At 29.6% G+C, this 20,192-nt stretch overlaps 2 protein-coding genes across 7 annotated transcripts; one reads left to right on the forward strand and one right to left on the reverse strand.

Annotated features, from left to right (window-relative positions):
* Positions 1–1,177: 1,177 nt before the first annotated feature.
* On the forward strand, positions 1,178–15,253 carry LOC127805900 (receptor like protein 21-like). Of its 6 annotated transcripts, XM_052342735.1 has the most exons (9): positions 1,178–1,618; positions 2,504–2,662; positions 4,266–4,424; positions 5,440–5,598; positions 7,999–8,151; positions 10,066–10,224; positions 12,160–12,315; positions 12,650–12,799; positions 12,948–15,253. In XM_052342735.1, the coding sequence occupies exons 1-9, from the start codon at positions 1,240–1,242 to the stop codon at positions 15,083–15,085; spliced, it is 3,612 nt and encodes a 1,203-aa protein (XP_052198695.1). In that variant the 5' UTR covers positions 1,178–1,239; the 3' UTR covers positions 15,086–15,253. The 6 variants fall into 6 exon arrangements, with proteins under 6 accessions (XP_052198695.1, XP_052198696.1, XP_052198697.1 ...); XM_052342736.1 differs by lacking the exon at positions 12,650–12,799; XM_052342737.1 differs by lacking the exon at positions 7,999–8,151 and having other exon boundaries at positions 1,179–1,618.
* Positions 15,254–17,301: 2,048 nt separating this feature from the next.
* Positions 17,302–19,303, reverse strand: LOC127805911 (protein SRG1-like). The gene is made up of 3 exons (XM_052342755.1): positions 19,071–19,303; positions 18,454–18,781; positions 17,302–17,671 (listed from the first exon to the last, which is right to left on the reverse strand). Exons 1-3 carry the CDS (start codon positions 19,301–19,303, stop codon positions 17,429–17,431), a joined length of 804 nt encoding a protein of 267 aa, XP_052198715.1. The 3' UTR covers positions 17,302–17,428.
* Between the last annotated feature and the right edge of the window lie 889 nt (positions 19,304–20,192).

Below are 20,192 nucleotides of genomic sequence, written 5' to 3' on the forward strand. Positions count from 1 at the left end.
CCCCCTTAATTGGGCTTATTAATTTCTTTCCATAAATTAGGCTTATTTGGTATGGAATCAATTGCTACTTTAAAAAATGAAACAAAAAGAAAAAAAAATTCTAGGTATCTTGTTCGTATATATGATGAATTTCTTCTTCATATCAACTCAAAGGAAATATCTCTGCTCCCAACAAGACTGCCCCTTCTCCATCCTCCATTCGTCTTTTCTTGATGCATCTTCTCAGCCATTTAATTCAAAGCTTCATTTCTCAATTGACAATATGATCACCGAATAACAGCAAATTAAGAGAGGAAGAAAGAGAAAAAAAGTTTAGGTATAATGACTAGTATTTAGATATAATCAAATGATTAATTCAAACACAAACACCCATTTAAATGCACCTCTTTAATTTGGACTAAATTAAACAAGTGTAGAACTATATGTGAATAGCAATAGCAATCATTTGGTCACAACAATGAAAAATACCATAATATTTTGTGTTAGTTTTGATAAATGAATGGTGTTATTTTGGACATATGAATTTGGATACTCATACTTTGATTTGTATCTTATCTCTCCCAAATGATAGATTGCTATCATAAGTCTACTAGACATTATCGGATTAGCTATTGCATATTAATCAACAATTAAATTAGTTTGTTTTGGGACCCATGATGAGCTTATCTGCTTGCATGTACTTCAACGTATGAATTAAGTTGTAAAAATTTCTATATTTCCAAGTCTTCCATTGTTTCCAAGTCTTCACACCACCATTTCCAAGTCTTTTCCTACAAGACCAAGTCAATTTGTCTCCACTTGTCTAGTTTGTATTAGGATCTATGATGAGTTTATCTACTTGCATGTACTTCAACGTATGAATTAAGTTGTAAAGACTGCTATATTTCCAAGTCTTCACCACCATTTCCAAGTCGTCTCTTACAAGTCCAAGTCAATTTGTCTCCACTTGTCTAGTTTGTATTAGGATCTATGATGAGTTTATCTACTTGCATGTACTCTAACGTATGAATTAAGTTGTAAAGACTGCTATATTTCCAAGTCTTCACCACCATTTCCAAGTCGTCTCTTACAAGTCCAAGTCAATTTGCCTTCACTTGTCTCTCTTTAATTAGATCAAGGGAAAAGACCACTTCATAATGCTTTAGAGTAGAGATATATAAATAGAGGTAACGTGATTCTTAAAACAAGAAAATAAAGAGAACAAAAGCAAGTAAGGAGAAATATATCTTGGTGAAAAATATGATAAGTACTACACCTCATTCTATTTGGTTGTGGATGATGACGATGGTAATGTCAGTGTTGATGAATGAAATGTATTGTCGTGGGTGTTGGGAGCAAGAAAGGATCGCTCTGCTGCATCTCAAAGCTTCCATCAACTACCCCAATGGCAACTCTTTGCCTTCTTGGGTGGATAATAAATCATCCAATTGCTGTCAATGGGAAAGAGTTGAATGCAGCAACACTTCAAGCCGAGTCATTCAACTCTCTCTTAATCAAACAAGAGATTGGGAATCTAGAAAAGATTGGTATTTCAATACTTCTTTGCTTCTTCCCTTTAAAGAGATCAAGACTCTTGAATTAAGTGGCAATGCATTAGTCGATTGGGTTGAGAATGAAGGTTTGTGGATTCACAAGTCTCTCGTATACGTATCTCATAATTTTTTCTTTTTAATTTTTCTATCTTGAATTTTAGAAGAAAGCATTTATTAATTTTACTTCTTTTGTAGGTTTTGAAAGACTTTCTAAATTCATAAATCTTAAATTTCCTGATTTGAGTTCGAGCAATTCCAATAATAGTATTATTCTATAATTTGTTAGGGATTTGAGAATATTTGAGGTTTTTTATTTTTATTTGTATAGTTGTTGTAAGAGATGGTGTGTAAAGATCTAATTTGATATGTATAAATTGATCTGAAGTATTAGAAAAATTTAGTTTTACTTGCCACCATTAATTAAGCCATTAACTTTCAGTTAACTGAAGAACTTTAAGATGTCAAAAAATTCATAAGTATTTAATTTGATATTAAATGGATGTTCTTCAGTTAACTGAAGAATATCCATTTAATATGTGATTATTAAATGGATGTTTTATATAGAACTTTGGTTGAATCCAATCTTATTAGGTATAAATGTGATTAAGTTGACAAATTAGTTTATAAAAGACCGAATTAACTAAAAAAGGGAGCTAGTGATGCATGCTTACTGCCCAAGAGGATCTACATAAAATAAAATATCAAAAATTCAAAATTGTGTAACGCAAGGCAACAACTTCTTTGATGTTGCTTTAATTTGTTCAACTGATGGCTTATATTTTGTCTTTGATTTTCTGTTTGTATGAGACTGCTCTTGTTAAAAACTAATAACTTCGGTATTCTTTTACTTTTTTGAGAGTAGTTATAATTAACATTTGTATTCAATAATCTTTTTTATTTTTCATATTTTTTCAGTTCTTATTTTTTGAAGTTTACATAAGATTATTTGCTAATTCTATCTTTTTTTACAGGTTTTGAAAAACTTTCTACGTTGACCAATTTTGAAGTTCTTGATTTGAGTGATAATTGGATTAATAACTCCAAAATTCTAAAATTTATTGGTGGAATTCCATCTTTAAAGTCTCTAAATCTTGGAGAAAATAGATTGGGAAGCTCGGTTGATTTGACAAGTAAGTTAAATTATATAATCATATCTTAATTAAAGTAATTTTTTGGCAATATTAAATATTGCTTCAATGAGAAAGAGAGTTATGAGCTCTAATACTTATTTGTTCTAATGCTTTTTTGTATATTGGTATTTTAATGCTTCTTTGTTTTAGGTGCACCTTACATAAACAACAAAAAAAAGTTATCATTTTTTCTAGAAGAGTACTACTAGCCATCCATTATGGGCCTCTATGTTCAAAAGAGCGAGACGAAAATGTAAAAATTTTAAAAAAGGCCTATAAAGTCATATATAATGATTCAAGTTCGCCAGTTGCTTAGTTAGCTTTCTCTCATATTGTACTCAAATTTATGAACACTGTTTGAAAAGAATTGCTGCCAAAATTACATGAAATGTTCCCTTCATATATCCGTTCTCATAATTAAAATTCATCTCTAAAATTGTAAGCTCACTTTACAATCACATGCCAAGCCTATTGGATATATTGATATAAATTGAAAGAACTTCTATTTTCTGTTAATTAGTCTAAAATTGTAAATAATAAAAATAACAAAAATATGAAAGCAAAAAATTTAGAAATAATAAATGAAAAAATTTATTAACCTTATTAGACATGTTTAGTTTTACTTGTTACCATTAATTGAATCATTAATTTTCAGTTAACGACTTAAGGTGAAAAAAAAAAAATGAATGAGCTAATATATATATATATATATATATGTTAAAATTTTAGGTGGGGGGTTAAAGACCACATATCTTAATAATCCAAAAACCCCCTTATGTATTAAGCCCCTAAAATTTGCTTCTCTATCTATTCTCCTTCCCCATCGCATGCTTTGTAACAAGCATGAAATTCACTCTTTAATGGAAACTAATGCCAAGAACTTAAGGTGATGAAAAAAAAAAAAAAATGATTGAGGGAGAAAATATGTCAAAATTTTAGTTGAATGATCAAAAGTCACAAATTTTTAAGCCTTTCTTCATAAGTTGTTGAATATTAATACTTCTTAGGTGAACTAAAAATCTTATATAGACTCTACTTAAAGTTTAGACTGATGGAATCAAAAGTCCCTTTGTTAACTCCTTTTACCCATATGCTGTAAAAAATAAATAATATGAGAAATAAACAAATTTGATTATATTGGTGTTTTTTAATAGAAAGCTAAAGTGGATTATTAAATGGATGTTTTAGAGCTTTGGTTCAATCCATTAAGTTGACATATTAGCTTATAACAGATTGAATTTACAAAAAAATAAGCTAGTGATGGACGCTACTGTACACACAAGCACTGCCCAAGAGAATTTACATAAAATAGGATATTGAAAATTTAAAATTGTGTAAAGCAGGGCAGCAACTTCTTTGATGTAATTGCTTTAATTTGTTTAGCTGAGTGCTTTCAATCATGTGTGTGTATTTTGTTTTTGATTTTCCACTTGTATGAGGCTGTTGTTACTGAAAACTAATAACTACCCTACTATTTTACTCTCTTGAGGGAGTTGTAATTGACATTTGTTTTTAATTATCTTTTATATTTTTTATTATTATTTTTATTTCCTATTCTTTGATGTCTGGACAAGATTATTTACTAATTCTATCTCCTTTACAGGTTTTGAAAAATTTTCTACGCTAACCAATCTTGAAGTTCTTGATTTGAGTTTCACTTGGATTAATAATTTCGAAATTCTAGAATTTATTGGTGGAATTTCATCTTTAAAGTCTCTAAATCTTGGAGGTAATAGCTTGGGAAGCTCAGTTAATTTGACAAGTAAGTTAAATTATATGATCATATCCTTGTTAAAGTAATTTTTTGCAATATTAAATATTCTTTCAATGAGAAAGAGAGTTATGAGCTCTAATGCTTCTTTGTATATTGGTATTTTAATTGTTCTTTATTTCTTCTCTTGCACAAGACTTTTCGACGTCAATTATGACTCATAAGTGAGTTGAGTTAAAAATAGAAGCTTCGTGATCAATATGTTTATTATCTTTCTTTTATACTTAATTATTGAGATTTTGATAAGAATAAATACTTAATTGTTTTTCCAGGTTGGAAAAGATATTCCATACTATTCAATTTTAAAGTTCTTAATTTGAGTTGAAATGCCGTCAATAACTCTATTATTCTAAAATTCTAGAATTTCATCTTTGAAGATTTTATGCCTCGGAGAAAATGATGTACAAGATCCTTTGATTGGACTGGTAAATTCACTTATATATCAATTAAGTGTTTGTCAAACCAATTTTTTTAAAATTATAACCGAGCAATTCCTATATATTTTTTATTTTTTTCTTGTGTTTTAAAAAAGTCCAAGCATATACAGAACATACATTGGCCTATAACATTAAGTTTTGAGATAAAATATAATTTAATTTTAAAATAAATGTAAATATTTGTAATACATATATAATAGGATAAATATTCTGTGTTATGGATATAAAATGCTGACAAGTTAATTTATTCATAATAGACTGAATTCACTACCCAAGAGGATTTACATAAAATAAGATGTCAAAAATTTAAAATTGTGTAACGCAAGGCACCAGCTTCTTTGATGTTGCTTTAATTTATTTAGTTCGCTGCTTATATTTTGTCTTTGATTTCCTGCTTGCATGAGGTTGCTGTTGCTAGAAATTAATAATTTCGATACTCTTTTGCTCTTTTGAGGGGAGTTGTAGTTAACATTTGTTTACAATAAGCTTTTGTATTTTTCATTATTCGTTTTCATTTCTTACTCTTGAAGTTTGGACAAAATTATTTACTAATTCTATCTCTTTTTCAGGTTTCAAAAAATTTTCTATGTTGACCAATCTTGAAATTCTTGATTTGAATGATAACAACATGAGTAACTCCAAAATGCTAGAATTTATTGGCGGAATTTCATCTTTAAAGTCTCTAAATCTTGGAATGAATTACTTGGGAAGCTTGGTTGATTTGACAAGTAAGTTAAATTATATGATCATATCCTAGTTAAAGTAATTTTTTATAATATTAAATATTCTTTCAATGAGAAGGAGAGTCATGAGCTCTAATGCTTCTTTGTATATTGGTATTTTAATGCTTCTTTATTTCTTCTCTTGCACGAGACTTTTCTATGTTAATTATAACTCACAAGTGGGTTGAGTTAAGAATAGAAGTTTTTTAATTAATATGTTTATTATCTTTCTTTTATGATTAATTTTTGAGATTTTGATAAGAATAATCACTTAATTTTTTTTCAGGTTGGAAAAGATATTCCATGTTATTCAATCTTATAGTTCTTGATTTGTGTTAGAATGCCTTCAATAACTCTATTATTCTAAAATTTATTGCTAGAATTTCATCTTTGAAGATTTTATGCCTTGGAGAAAATGATGTACGAGATTCTTTGACTGGACTAATAAATTCACTTAATGCAATTCAATGTTTTCCAAACCAATTTTTTAAAATTATAACCAAGCAATTCCTGTACATTTTTTATTTTGTTCTTGTGTTTTTAAAAAGTCCAAGCATATAGAGAATATACATTGGTATGTAGCATTAAGTTTTGAGATAAAATATAATTTAATTTTAAAATAAATATAAATATTTGTAATACATATATAATAAGATAAATATTCTGAGTTATGGATATAAAATGTTGACAAGTTAGTTTATTTATAACAGACTGAATTCACTGCCCAAGAGAATTTACATAAAATAGGATATCAAAAATTTAAAATTATGTAATGCAAGGCATCAGCTTCTTTGATGTTGCTTTAATTTGTTTAATTGGCTACTTATATTTTGTCTGTGATTTTCTACTTGTATGAGGTTGTTGTTACTGGAAACTAATAATTTCGATACTCTTTTGCTCTTTTGAGGGGAGTTGTAGTTAATATTTGTATTCAATAATTTTTTGTATTTTTTATTATTCATTTTCATTTCTTACTCCATGAAGTTTAGAAAAAACTATTTATTAATTCTTCTCTTTTACATGTTTCAAAAAATTTTCTATGTTGACCAATCTTGAAATTCTTGATTTGAGTGATAATATCTATAACTCCAAAATTCTAAAATTTATTGATGGAATTTTATCTTTAAAGTCTTTAAATCTTAAAGATAATAGCTTAGGAAGCTCAGTTGATTTGACAAGTTAAAGTAATTTTTTACAATATTAAATATTCCTTCAATGAGAAAGAGAGTTATGAGCTCTAATGTTTCTTTGTTCTAATGCTTCTTTGTATATTTGTATTTTAATGTTTCTTTGTTTTTTCTTTTGCACGAGACTTTTCGACATTAATTATAACTCACAAGTGGGTTGAGTTAAGAATAAATTTTTTATGATTAATATGTTTATTATTTTTCTTTAATACTTAATTATTGAGATTTTGAAGTTTCATTCGTAGCATTGAGTTTTGAGATAAAATATAATTTAATTTTAAAATAAATGTAAATGTTTGTAATACATATATAGTAGGATAAATATTATGAGTTATAAATATAAAATATTGAGTAAAATGTATATATAACAACTATTTTTTCACTATATAACCTCTCCTGGGCATATAGACCTTTTTTTAAGGTATCACTGTGCACATGTGTACTGTACAAAGAGAGATATTTTGTTGTATTTAATTAATATATCATGAAAATATATATATATTTTGTGAAATGAGGCTTTGCAAATTATAATTTTTGTGCATAATAATTTTAAATTTATAAATTATACCTCCATTGTACAAAATTTTTTAATCTACCACTTTCAATGCCATCCTTCAGAAATATAAAAGAATTGTGTAAAGACTATATATATATTTTTATATAGACTCTACTTAAAGTTTAGACTGATGGAATCAAAAGTCCCCTTGTTAACTCCTTTTACCCATGAGAAATAAAAAAAAATTGATTATATTGGTGTTTTTTAATAGAAAGCTAAAGTGGATTGTTAAATGGATGTTTTAGAGCTTTGGTTCAATCCATTCAGTTGACATATTAGCTTATAACAGATTGAATTTACAAAAAAAATAAGCTAGCGATGGACGCTACTGTACACACAAGCACTGCCCAAGAGAATTTACATAAAATAGGATATTGAAAATTTAAAATTGTGTAAAGCAAGACAACAACTTCTTTGATGTAATTGCTTTAATTTGTTTAGCTGAGTGCTTTCAATCATGTGTGTGTATATATTTTTTTGATTTCCAACCTGTATGAGGTTGTTGTTACTGAAAACTAATAACCACCCCTACTCTTTTGCTATCTCGAGGGGAGTTGTAATTGACATTTGTATTTAATTATCTTTTATATTTTTTATTATTATTCTTATTTCTTATTCTTTGATGTCTGACAAGATTATTTATTAATTCTATCTCTTTTACAGGTTTCAAAAAATTTTCTACATTGACCAATCTTGAAGTTCTCGATTTGAGTTTAAATCGAATTAACAATTTTGAAATTTTAGAATTTATTGGTGGAATTTCATCTTTAAAGTCTCTAAATCTTGGAAATTGCTTAAACTCGGTTAATTTCACAAGTAAGTTTCCTTTTATGATCACATCCTAGTTAAAGCAATTTTTTGCAATATTAGATATCCCTTCAACGAGAAGGAGAGTTGTGAGCTCTGATTTAATTATTAAATTAACCAAAAACTAATTGCAGTGATAGAATTTAGGGAACCCATTAACTTTAATAATAACATAAAAACATCATTTTTACTAAAAATATTAAACATGCCATTACTCTTTATAAGTACTCCACTGTCCTCGTACTGATATTATACTACAATTCTTGGCCTATTGATTGTTAGGAAAAATTTTAAATCCCTACAATACAAACAAAAGTAAACAAAAATCAGACTAATAAAAAATTAAAAAATAAATAATATAAAGATTTTGTTGTGGAAAACTACAAGTTATTATATGTTAATATCTTGAAATTTATAAGACAAACAATTCAATAATCACCATCCTAATATTTTAATATCCTAGTCATACCCTTCCACAAATTATTTTGGTTGTTGAATTGTTCTTAAACAAGTACATTAATTGGAGACAACTACGAGTTGGACTCCATTGCCAAATGGTGGGCCTGACAATTATAAATTAGGAAAAGATAATCCAATTAGTATATCTTAAAGTTCTTGATTTGAGTTACAATACCATCAACTAGAATTTCATCTTTGAAAATTCTATGCTTTCAAGAAAATGACATACAAGGATACTTTGACTGGACTAGTAAATTCACTTAGCATGCATGGCCAATTTTTTTTAAATTATAACCAAACAATTCCTATACATTTTTTTGTCTTTTTCTAGTGTTTTTAAAAAGTTCATCTCGTGCAAAAATATACAAGAGTATAGAGAACATACGTTCATCCGTAGCATTGAGTTTTGAGATAGAATATAATTTAGTTTTTGAAATAAATATAAATCTTTTGTAATACATATATAATGGGATAAATATTATGAGTTATGAATATAAAATGATGAGTAAAATGTATATAAAATAGCTATTTTTTTACTATATAACCATTCCATTGGGCATATATAACTTTTTCTAGGTATCGTTGCATATATATGTGTGTGTATTGTGTCAAGAGAGATATTTTGTCGTATTTAATTAATATATCATGAAAATATATATATATATATTTGTGAAACGAGGCTTTACAAATTATAATTTTTGTGTATAATAATTTTAAATTTATTAATTGTGCCGGTACAAAATTTCTAAATCCATCACTTTCAATGCCATCATTCAAAAATATAAAAGAATCTATGCACGTATGTGCACCTAGGGAAGATATATATATATGTTTATTTGAAATTGGCATCGATCAAAACTATATTTTCATCTTTCCTCTTAGTTGAAGATTTAAAGGTTAATTATTTTTTATACTTTAATTTCAAAATTGATAATTAACTGTACAAGTTTGAACTAGTAATCAAAATTGACGAATTTAAAAGTTCTTGATTTATCTCATATTATGATAACCAACATCACATAGTCTTCTTTAAAAAGATTTTCTTTGTTGAAAATATTGAATTTGTCTTAGAATTATATGAGTGAAAGTATTTCTACTCGAGGTACGTAATACTTTCTATCAGAATTTAACAATAAAATCGTTATCATTATATATCATGTGACTAAAATAATGATAATGCAATTACATTCTCCAATGTGTTATGCTCTTGGACCTAATGTATATTATTCCCAATTTCATTATTAATGAGCATGTAAAAAAAATACTTTTCAATTAATTTGATTTTCTACTCATATAAGGTTGTTGTTATTGGAAATTAATAACTTCGATACTCTTTTGCTCTTTTGAGGGGAGTTGTAGTTAATATTTATATTCAATAATCTTTTGTATTTTTCATTTTTCGTTTTCATTTCTTACTCCTTGAAGTTTGGACAAAACTATTAACTAATTCTATCTCTTTTACAGGTTTCAAAAAATTTTCTATGTTAACTAATCTTAAAGTTCTTGATTTGAGTTCTAACGGCATCAATAACTCCAAAATTCTAGAATTTATTGGTGGAATGTCATCTTTAAAGTCTCTAAATCTTCAATACAATAGCTTGGGAAGCTCGGTTGATTTGACAAGTAAGTTAAATTATATGATCATATCCAAGTTAAAGTAATTTTTTGTAATATTAAATATTCTTTCAATGATAAAAAGAGTTATGAGCTATAATGCTTCTTTGTTTCAATGCTTCTTTTTATATTGGTATTTTAATTGTTCTCTGTTTCTTCTCTTGCACAAGACTTTTCGATGTTAATTATAACTCAAGAGTGGGTTGACTTAAGAATAGAAGTTTCATGATTAATATATTTATCATCTTTCTTTTATGCTTAATTATTGAGATTTTGATAAGAATAATCACTTAATTTTTTTTTTAGGTTGGAAAATATATTCCATGCTATTCAATCTTAAAATTCTTGATTTGAGTTGGAATGCCTTCAATAACTCCATTATTCTAAAATTTATTGTTGGAATTTCAACTTTGAAGATTTTATGCCTTGGAGAAAATGATCCTTTGATTGGACTAGTAAATTCACTTATATATGCAATTAAGTGTTTGCCAAACCAATTTTTTTAAATTATAACCAAGCAATTCCTGTACATTTTTTTTTCTTGTGTTTTTAAAAAGTCCAAGCATATAGAGAACATACATTGGTCTATAGGATTAAGTTTTGAGATAAAATATAATTTAATTTTAAAATAAATGTAAATGTTTGTAATACATATATAATAGGATAAACATTCTGAGTTATGGATATAAAATGTTGACAAGTTAGTTTATTTATAGCAGACTGAATTCACTATCCAAGAAGATTTACATAAAACAAGATATTGAAAATTTAAAATTGTGTAACACAAGGCAACAGGTTCTTTGATGTTGATTTAATTTGTTTAGTTGACTGCTTATATTTTGTCTTTGATTTTCTGCTTGTAGGAGGTTGTTGTTACTAGAAACTAATGATTTTTATACTTTTTGCTTTTTTGAGGGGAGTTATAGTTAACATTTGTATTCAATAATCTTTTGTATTCAAAACTATTGACTAATTCTATCTCTTTTACAAGTTTCGAAAAACTTTCTATGTTGATCAATCTTGAAGTTCTTGATTTGAGTCATAACAGCATCAATAACTGCAAAATTCTAGAATTTATTGGTGGAATTTCATCTTTAAAGTCTCTAAATCTTAGAGATAATAGCTTGGGAAGCTCAGTTGATTTGACAAGTAAATTAAAGTAATTTTTTACAAAATTAAATATTCCTTTAATGAGAAAGAGAGTTATGAGCTCTAATATTTCTTTATTCTAATGCTTCTTTGTATATTTGTATTTTAATGTTTTTTTGTTTTTTCTCTTGCACGAGACTTTTCGACATTAATTATAACTCACAAGTGGGTTGAGTTAAGAATAAAAGTTTCATGATTAATATGTTTATTATTTTTCTTTAATGCTTAATTGTTGAGATTTTGAAGTTTCATCGGTAGATTGAGTTTTGAGATAAAATATAATTTAATTTTTAAATAAATGTAAATGTTTGTAAGACATATATAGTAGGATAAGTTTTCTGAGTTATAAATATAAAATATTGACCTTTTATATTTTCAATATAAGAATAAAAGTTTCACTATATAACCTCTCCTGGGCATATAGACCTTTTTTTTAGGTATCATTAAAAGTTTCACCATATACAAAGAGAGATATTTTGTTGTATTTAATTAATATATCTTGAAAAAATATGTATACTTTTTGTGAAATGAGGCTTTACAAATTATAATTTTTGTGCATAATAATTTTAAATTTATAAATTATACCTCCATTGTACAAATTTTTTTAATCTACCACTTTCAATGCCATCATTCAGAAATATAAAAGAATCCATGTACGGACGTGCACCTTGGGAACATATATATGTTTATTTGAAATTGGTATTGTTCAAAACTATATTTTCATCTTTTCTCTTAATTGAAGATTTTAAGGTTATTTCTGTACTTTAATTTCTAAATTGATCATTAATTGAACAGGTTGGAACCAACAATCAAAATTGAAGAATCTAGAAGTTCTTGATTTATCTTATAATTTCATAACCAACATCCTATGGTCTTCTTTTAAAGAATTTTCCTCGTTGAAAATATTGGATTTGTCTTGGAACTACATGAACGAAAGTATTTCTATTCAAGGTATGTAACACTTTCTATTAGAATTTAGCAATAAAATCATTATCATTGTATATCATGTGGCTAAAATAATGAAAATGCAACTACATTCTTCAATGTGCTATGCTCCAAACCTAATGTATACTATTCCCAATTTCATTATTTAATGAGCTTGTAATAAAAAAATACTTTCCAATTCATCTCTTGAGTTAAACTATCCTTTAACAATTATTTGGCACAATTACAAGTAAAAATAAATGTTTAAGATTGAATAGTGTTTTTCTCTTGTTTTAGATCTTTAGCTAAAACATAAATCTTTCTTATCGCGCATTTGTTCAATGTTTTTCTCATTGTATAGACTTAGAAAACGTGAGCCACTTGGAAGAATTGTACTTGGACAGTGCTACCCTACCTAATGATTTTCTTTCAAACATTGGTGTCATGACTTCACTTCAAGTTTTGTCATTGACTTCGTCAGGACTCATTGGGACCCTCCCCTCTCATCAAGGTAAAGAAAATAAAAGATAATTTTTATTTTACTTAACAAATCAATAATCTGACATAAATATATAATTTTATATTTTCGTTCAAAGATTTTGAGAGATGTTTATATGTTGTTCTTTATAACTGTCTAACTCACTTTTCCTTTTCCCAAGGTTTGTGTGAATTGAAGACTCTTCAAGAGATTGACTTGAACTCTAATGGATTAAGGGGTCACTTGCCTTGGTGCTTGGGAAACTTAACATCTCTTAGATTTCTAGATATCTCTCGCAACCAGTTAACTGGGAACATTGCATTGTCTCCTCTTGCCAATATCATATCCTTAGAATATCTTATGCTTTCAAATAACAAATTTCTAGTCCCAATCTCATTCAAGTCATATTACAACCTCTCCAAACTTATGGTCCTGGAAAGTGTCAACAACATTCTTTTGAAAGAAGAGGACATTCTTGGCTCAGCCCCAAGTTTCCAATTGGTTCGAATCCATCTTTCTAGTTCTGAACATGGGAGAAACACTTCGATGTCTCTGCCCAAATTTTTCTACTATCAAAATCAACTCAAAATGGTTAAGCTCTCTGGATTTGATTTTGGAGGAACATTCCCAAGGTGGTTGTTGGAGAATAATACTAGACTACTAACACTTACCCTAACAAAGAATTTAATTTCTAAACCTTTCCAATTGCCCTCATCTCCAATGACAGAACTTGTAACATTAGATATCTCCAACAATAATTTTTGTGGTGCCATCCCATACAAGATTGGTAGTTCTTTCCCCAAGTTAAAATTGCTAAACATGTCTAGAAATAACTTTGAAGGCATGATTCCATCTTCATTAGGTGACATAACCTCTCTATCTATTCTAGACTTGTCAAATAACCAATTATCCAATAAAATTCCTGTACATTTAGCAATAGGTTGTAGCTCCTTGGAAGTGCTAAAACTATCAAGCAACAACTTGACAGGCCCTATACTACCCCCTCAAAATAACTTGCCAAACTTACGGCTGTTGCTTTTGGATGATAATAAGTTCACAGAAATCCCACACTACTTATCCAACAGTAGTGGCTTGCAAATGTTGAATCTTAGCCATAATCATCTTGGAGGTATGTTTCCTGTTGAGTTTTGTCAATTTGATGGACTACAACTATTGGATCTTTCTGATAACAATTTCACTGGGACAATACCATCTTGCTTCAATGTGAAAAACCTAGAGCAAATTCATCTATCCAATAATATGCTAAATGGACCATTTCCTGAGGTGTTTCATCGATTAATAAACAACTTAAAATTAATAGAACTTTCAAATAACCATTTTAATGGCAGCATTCCAAATTGGATCGACAGTCTTTCATGGTTAAGAATTCTTATCTTGAAAAATAACCACTTTGAAAATAATATCCCATATCAAATTTGCCACTTGTCTAGATTAACCTTGATTGATCTTTCTTCCAATAAGTTTTCGGGCAACATTCCTAGTTGCTTCAATAATATCCCATTTGATATAGAAAAGGAATTAGAAGTGTTGACTCTTTCAATTATTCTAATTGTGGAAGCACCCTTGAAGTCTAACCTAAAGATTTATAGTCATCGTGGTTACTCAATGCTTGGTATCACAGACGACATCTTTCCCGCAAATCAAACATTTTTCTCATTACAAGTGGAGTTCACAACCAAAGGAATGGCCTTGCTCTTCACAGGAGAGCCTTTGTTACTTTTTTCAGCAATTGATCTATCCAACAACAAATTAGTTGGCCACATACCACTTGAAATTGGCAACCTTAGCAAAATCAAAGCACTGAACCTTTCCTACAACAACCTGATTGGAGGAATCCCCACAACATTTTCCAAGTTACAGAATATAGAGAGTTTGGATCTTTCTCACAATAACTTAAATGGGAATATCCCCTCTCAGCTTACTGATCTATACTCACTGGTGACGTTCAATGTGTCTTACAACAACTTTAGTGGAAGGATACCTCAAGCAACAAACCAATTTGGAACTTTCGACTCAAGTAGCTATATTGAGAATCCATTTCTTTGTGGAGAACCATTACCAAATAATTGCATTGATTCACCTCCATTAGTTCCATCAGCCAATAATAATGCAAGTCATGTGGTATCAAACTTTATCGATATGAACACTTTTTATACAAGCTTTGTAGGGTCTTACATAGCTATTTTACTAGCTATTGCGGTAATTTTGTATATAAATCCACATTGGAGACGGGCATGGTTCCATGTTATTGAGGTTTTCATCATCTCTAGCTACTACTTTGTTGTGGATCATATGTAGAGAATCAAAGTTGGTTTCCTTAGTAGATATTGATAATCACCCTGGTCAAGTAATATTGTTGTTGTATGTATATCCTACTGGACTTCTTTGTTAAGTAGTTTGTTGTTATAATAATGTTATCAATGCACTTGTTGTTAGTATGATATAGGCTCTCATAAATTATCAAAATTAAAGAAGTCTTGGTTTATTGTTGCCATACTATTACACGTTTAGTGCTTGCTCTTGTCCTGCTCGATTTCCATTCATATTCGAATTTAATCTACACATACAATTAAAAAAATACTTCTTTTTATAATAAATATTATTTAGTCAAAATTTAATTTTATGAAGAAAATATGATAAAAATGATGAAGTAATTAGAGTTTTTATTAGAATATCAAATGCTTGATGGGTTGATATTCATTTTGCACCCATTACTTGTACAGCCTTCAATTTCATAAACCAAAATATTAAAGTTAAAAATAAAAATTGATAAAAAATTATATAATCCTTGGTTGAGAGCAACTTTCAAATTACTTCAAATACCAATACTATATTCTGGTCAAGACTACTGTTATGCCCTAATAAGTGGATGAAGTCAACACAAGGGTAGGATATATAAAATTTTAATCCATCTTAAGATATTTTTACAGCTTGAATTTGTCACTAATCATAAGGTAATTAAGAATTGTAAAATTATCATAGCCATCTTAATTTATCGATTTTTTCTCTAATCAACCAAGTCTTAATTTAGTTGTGGATTTAACCACTTTCCAACCACCTAAATATAGTAAAAACTCTTCACAACGTGCACATCCTATGATTCTAAGCTCCTCTACTCTTAAAACGCCACGAAATCAACACTGCATCAAAATATCCTTTACCTACTTGTTCTCTTAATTATCTTGAAACCAAACCAACAACATATCAACAAGCATGTCCTTATGAGGAATGGCAGCATGCCTTGCATATCAATCAAACATGGTCCCTTGTCCCTCTGCCTACTAAATGCAACCTTGTTTGAAATAAATGGGTTTATCGTCTTGTTGCTAAAGGTTAGAGTCAAAAGGTTAGATTGGGTCTTATTTTCTTTCCATTGTTTGTCTCTAAGATCTTTACTTTTGTACATAAAAAAATCATCTAACAGTAAAATACAATTCTCACATAAAAAACCCCCAATTGAAGAGGAGAGAAGACAAATCAAAAAATACAACTTCTACACAGAGACGCACAATTGAATACACCAAGAAGAAGATAAATTAGAGAGACAAGATAAGAGAAGACAAAACTTATCGACGATACTGAGAAAAGGAGAGGCCAACACTGAGAAGAGATAAACATGACGAAAATGAGAAGAATCTGCAAAGACTTTCTATGAAGGAGATGAAGACGAGAAATTGAAAATTACTTTTGCGTAGGTTTGAATATGCGAGGCTGCTGGAGAATGCGTAGTAGCATATTTATCAGTGAAAAATCAAAAAAAAATTATAAAGAGAGAGAGAGAGAGAGAAATCATTCGAATAACCTATATGTATCAGTCTTGTTAAGCAAATATGTAAAAAGTCTTAAATTTATCTTTTAACTCAACAAATCATTGAACATTATTTTCTTTATTTTGAGTTTTGACTACTAAATTTTAAAATTTATGATTATTGATATAATATTGTTTCTATCTAAAAATCTTGTTCACAAGTATAACTTGTTAAAGAATTATTTTTTTAGTTTATAATTAAATAAGATTAAGAAACTATCACTTAATTATTTATATAAACCTTATAGTTAGTATTAAAATTATAATTAGTTAAATTATTTTATCATAAAAAATTTAATTTGATATAATAAAAAAATTAACAATATACAAAATTAAAAATAAATTTTTTTAATTTTACCTCATAAAAAAAAACTTGTAGTAAAATTAAAACTAGTAAAAATAAACTTGTAGTAAACTTGTTGATTCAATACATCTAAACTATGTGTGCAAATTAAAACTTCTTTATGTAGCTTTAAGTAAGCATAAAAGATGCATTAACGGGCCATAGAAGACCCAACAACAGAGTCATCACAACAACTTCAAGAAAATTAGGATAACAGAAGAATGAATCATTTTTAAGTTCGTCAAAACGTCCATTGACCTCTCTTCATAACTCTGTCTTTGTCAATTGAAAGTACAAAGCGAATACCACAAGACTGCCATTTATGATCATCAGTAACATTCTACAATAGTCTATTTGGCTAATTCAAAACTCAACTAATCTTTTTTTTTAACATATATATGCGTAGCTCTTATAGTTGAGAATAGATAACATTGTATAATTGCATTTTTTATTTTTGACATGCACCCAAGTAACCATAACTTACAGTATTTCAGTGATTAAATTTTGGCGCATCAAGAGCTACCAGGCCTTTTTGGAAGCATTCATAATTAAAATTAGCATAATTCTTGACTGATTTGTATAATCTTGGTCTTTTCTCATCCACCAAACTTTCAACAGGTCCAATCTCATTTTCTGGCTCTGGCTCATTGAAAATAGCAACTGTTATCTTCCCCCTTTTAGGGTTTGTCACCACTCTGTGCATTGGGCTCTTGAATATTCCATTACTCATTATCTGCATACATTCAACAAACAATTTTAATAGTAAAAATACATTCTTAACCACCAAATGCAACATCTTGTTTTGTTCAAATTGAAAGAGATCTTAATGATCCCTAAACATGGATTATTGAAATGCATTTCCCCTTTCTTGTCAGTAGCATATTATACCACCATAGTTTTTACCCAAAAATATTATTGTTGGTAACTATTAGATTCATAGGATCAAATAACATACTCAAGGCATGCCCTCTAGACTATCCATATAGAATTTGGTCATGACAAACTCCCCTTCTCATAATTCATGGTGTCCTTTCAGTAGACTAGGTTAGCTCTGATATTACTTATAATACCTTGTTTAATATCTAAGTGTGTGTTGAAGGCAAATTATGGATTCATGGAAAATAATGTCCTAAGATTTTTAGAATAGATTGCTAATGTGGGATTGAGTAGTAGCAATCTCTTTCATTTAAATTCCACCAATATCCATGTTAGGCTATAAATCTATATCTCAATGCAACCCAAATCAGTTTTAAACACAATTTCATGGCTCACACTTGGTAGCAATCCTGGGGAACTCTAATACCACTTATAACATGATGAATACTCACCCAAAAGAACTAAGCTATAGTTAACTATATGGGGTTCATAGATCAATTCATATAACTAACACCTCTCCTCTAGACTACCCACAAGGGATTGGCTCATAACAATTTCACATTCTGATTGATAATTCTGCAGAACAGAGAAGCACTTGAAAACACAAAAATCTTCACCAAACAGAGGGCAAGAGAGTACCTGCATTTGATCACCAAGGTTGACGAAAAGGGCATAAGGAATTATGGGGACAGTGAGCCATTTATCATCTTTCAGAACTTGCAGGCCTTGAACTTGCCTGTCTTGCAACAGAATGGTCATCCCTGATCTGTCCGAATGAGCTTTAAGCCCAAATACTTGGTCCGGTGTTGGACATGGTGGGTAGAGGATAAACCTTCCTTGCATGATTGCTCTTTCCCCAAACTGCTTTGAGAAGCTATCCACCTCCAATTTCAGTGACCTTGCCATGGCTTTGAATATAATAACCATTACAGACTTGATATTTGCTGCGAATTCCACAATTTTCTCTCTGCAAAACAGTAAAACTCGCTAAATTTGTACTTTCATGGAGAAACTACAAAGACTCCCACAACACAGCTGTTCCAGGCACAAAAATTTGAAATTAACCATCACTTCACTACTTTAGATGACTGATTATACATGCATCTGATCTGGGACTTGGATCGCACACATCAGACGAAAGAGAAACTAACACTACTCCGTATAACCGGCCCACGCTTCTAAGACTGTTATGTGGCTGTCAAAAATCTTGACCTTCATACGAAAGAGACATCAAATGCGATTGAAGATAGAAGTACCTAAAATCTTCTGGTTTTTCCGGCCAGAGCTTTGGTTTCCTCTGATCTTCCGGATAGATCCTGAGGGATAACCGGTCACACCAGTCGAGAACCTGCTTCTCCGAGACGACTTTGTCCTGTCCATAGCCTTCAGACTCGCCGGCGGCCCGAGAGTACTTGCTCTTCTCTTCCCCTGGCAGCTTGAAGAATTCTTGGATGACTTCCCTCACCTCGTCCAGAAATTGTGAAGGCATGCCGTGTAATACCCGAGAATGATTTGAGGTCATAAATAATATTTGATGAAGGGCATAAATGGACTTTGTGGAAAATAAGACTATAGGGTACACTAACGCAACTTTGGACGATCGAATTAGTCAGAGGGAATACGCTGGACCCTAGATAGCCAAGGAAAATGGTATAGTATCGACAAGTAATACGAGTTATGATTTTAGGCATCAAAAGAAGTTGGATCGGGAACGGTTCCCGGTACAGCTAAAAAAAGGCAATTGTGATTTAGGCTGAAATACCGAATTATCGTACGGGGCATCCGGGACGTCAATGGAACCCCAAGGAAGTTCATATTTGGCATATAGAGTAACCCTTTAGTAGTTTTTGGAAGAAACAAAAGGGTTTGTAGCTAAAACGAAGATTCGGGCCTAAGTGCAGTTTTTTTCGAAATTGACGGAGAGAGATCGAAACGATATTTTTTCGGAATTTTAAAGAGAGTGTTTTGGGATATTTCAAAGGGTTATAAAGGTATTTAAAGAGAAGTTCAGTTTTTGAGCCTGGGGCAAAATCGTAATTTTTGAGGTTGGGGGTAAAAGTGTAATTTACCAAAAAATTAGGGGCATTAGCGCAATTAGTCCATTTTTCAGGGACTAAAATGCAATTAAGAATTAGCCCGGGGACCATGTTGAAAAGGGTCTAAGTGCAATTATCCAAAAGTTCGGGCCAAAGTGTAATTCTTGAAATCTTTTTACTAGGGGCATTTGGGAGATTCAGGAAAAAGCTTCATAAATGACTTTAGAGATAAGGATGAAGTCTCATGATGACGTTAGAGATAAGATGAAGGCTCATGATGACTTTAAGGATAAGATTTGTATAAGATTTGATTGGATAAGAAAAGATTTGATTTAGATAACA

The sequence above is a fragment of the Diospyros lotus genome, chromosome 7 (assembly GCF_014633365.1).
Source record: "Diospyros lotus cultivar Yz01 chromosome 7, ASM1463336v1, whole genome shotgun sequence".
In the NCBI taxonomy this organism is placed as follows: Eukaryota; Viridiplantae; Streptophyta; class Magnoliopsida; order Ericales; family Ebenaceae; genus Diospyros; species Diospyros lotus.

Bases quoted from the DNA above. Each gene is read 5' to 3' on its own strand.
- LOC127805911 (XM_052342755.1), bottom strand. From the start codon at position 19,303: ATGCCTTCACAATTTCTGGACGAGGTGAGGGAAGTCATCCAAGAATTC. The intron at 18,782-19,070 runs GTACTTCTATCT...ACTGTTTTGCAG, and splicing joins GAAAAACCAGAAGATTTTAG to AGAGAAAATTGTGGAATTCG. The intron at 17,672-18,453 runs GTACTCTCTTGC...GAATGTATGCAG, and splicing joins ACCTTGGTGATCAAATGCAG to ATAATGAGTAATGGAATATT.
- LOC127805900 (XM_052342735.1), top strand. From the start codon at position 1,240: ATGATAAGTACTACACCTCATTCTATTTGGTTGTGGATGATGACGATG. The intron at 4,425-5,439 runs GTAAGTTAAATT...TCTCTTTTTCAG, and splicing joins AAGCTCAGTTAATTTGACAA to GTTTCAAAAAATTTTCTATG. The intron at 12,800-12,947 runs GTAAAGAAAATA...CCTTTTCCCAAG, and splicing joins GACCCTCCCCTCTCATCAAG to GTTTGTGTGAATTGAAGACT.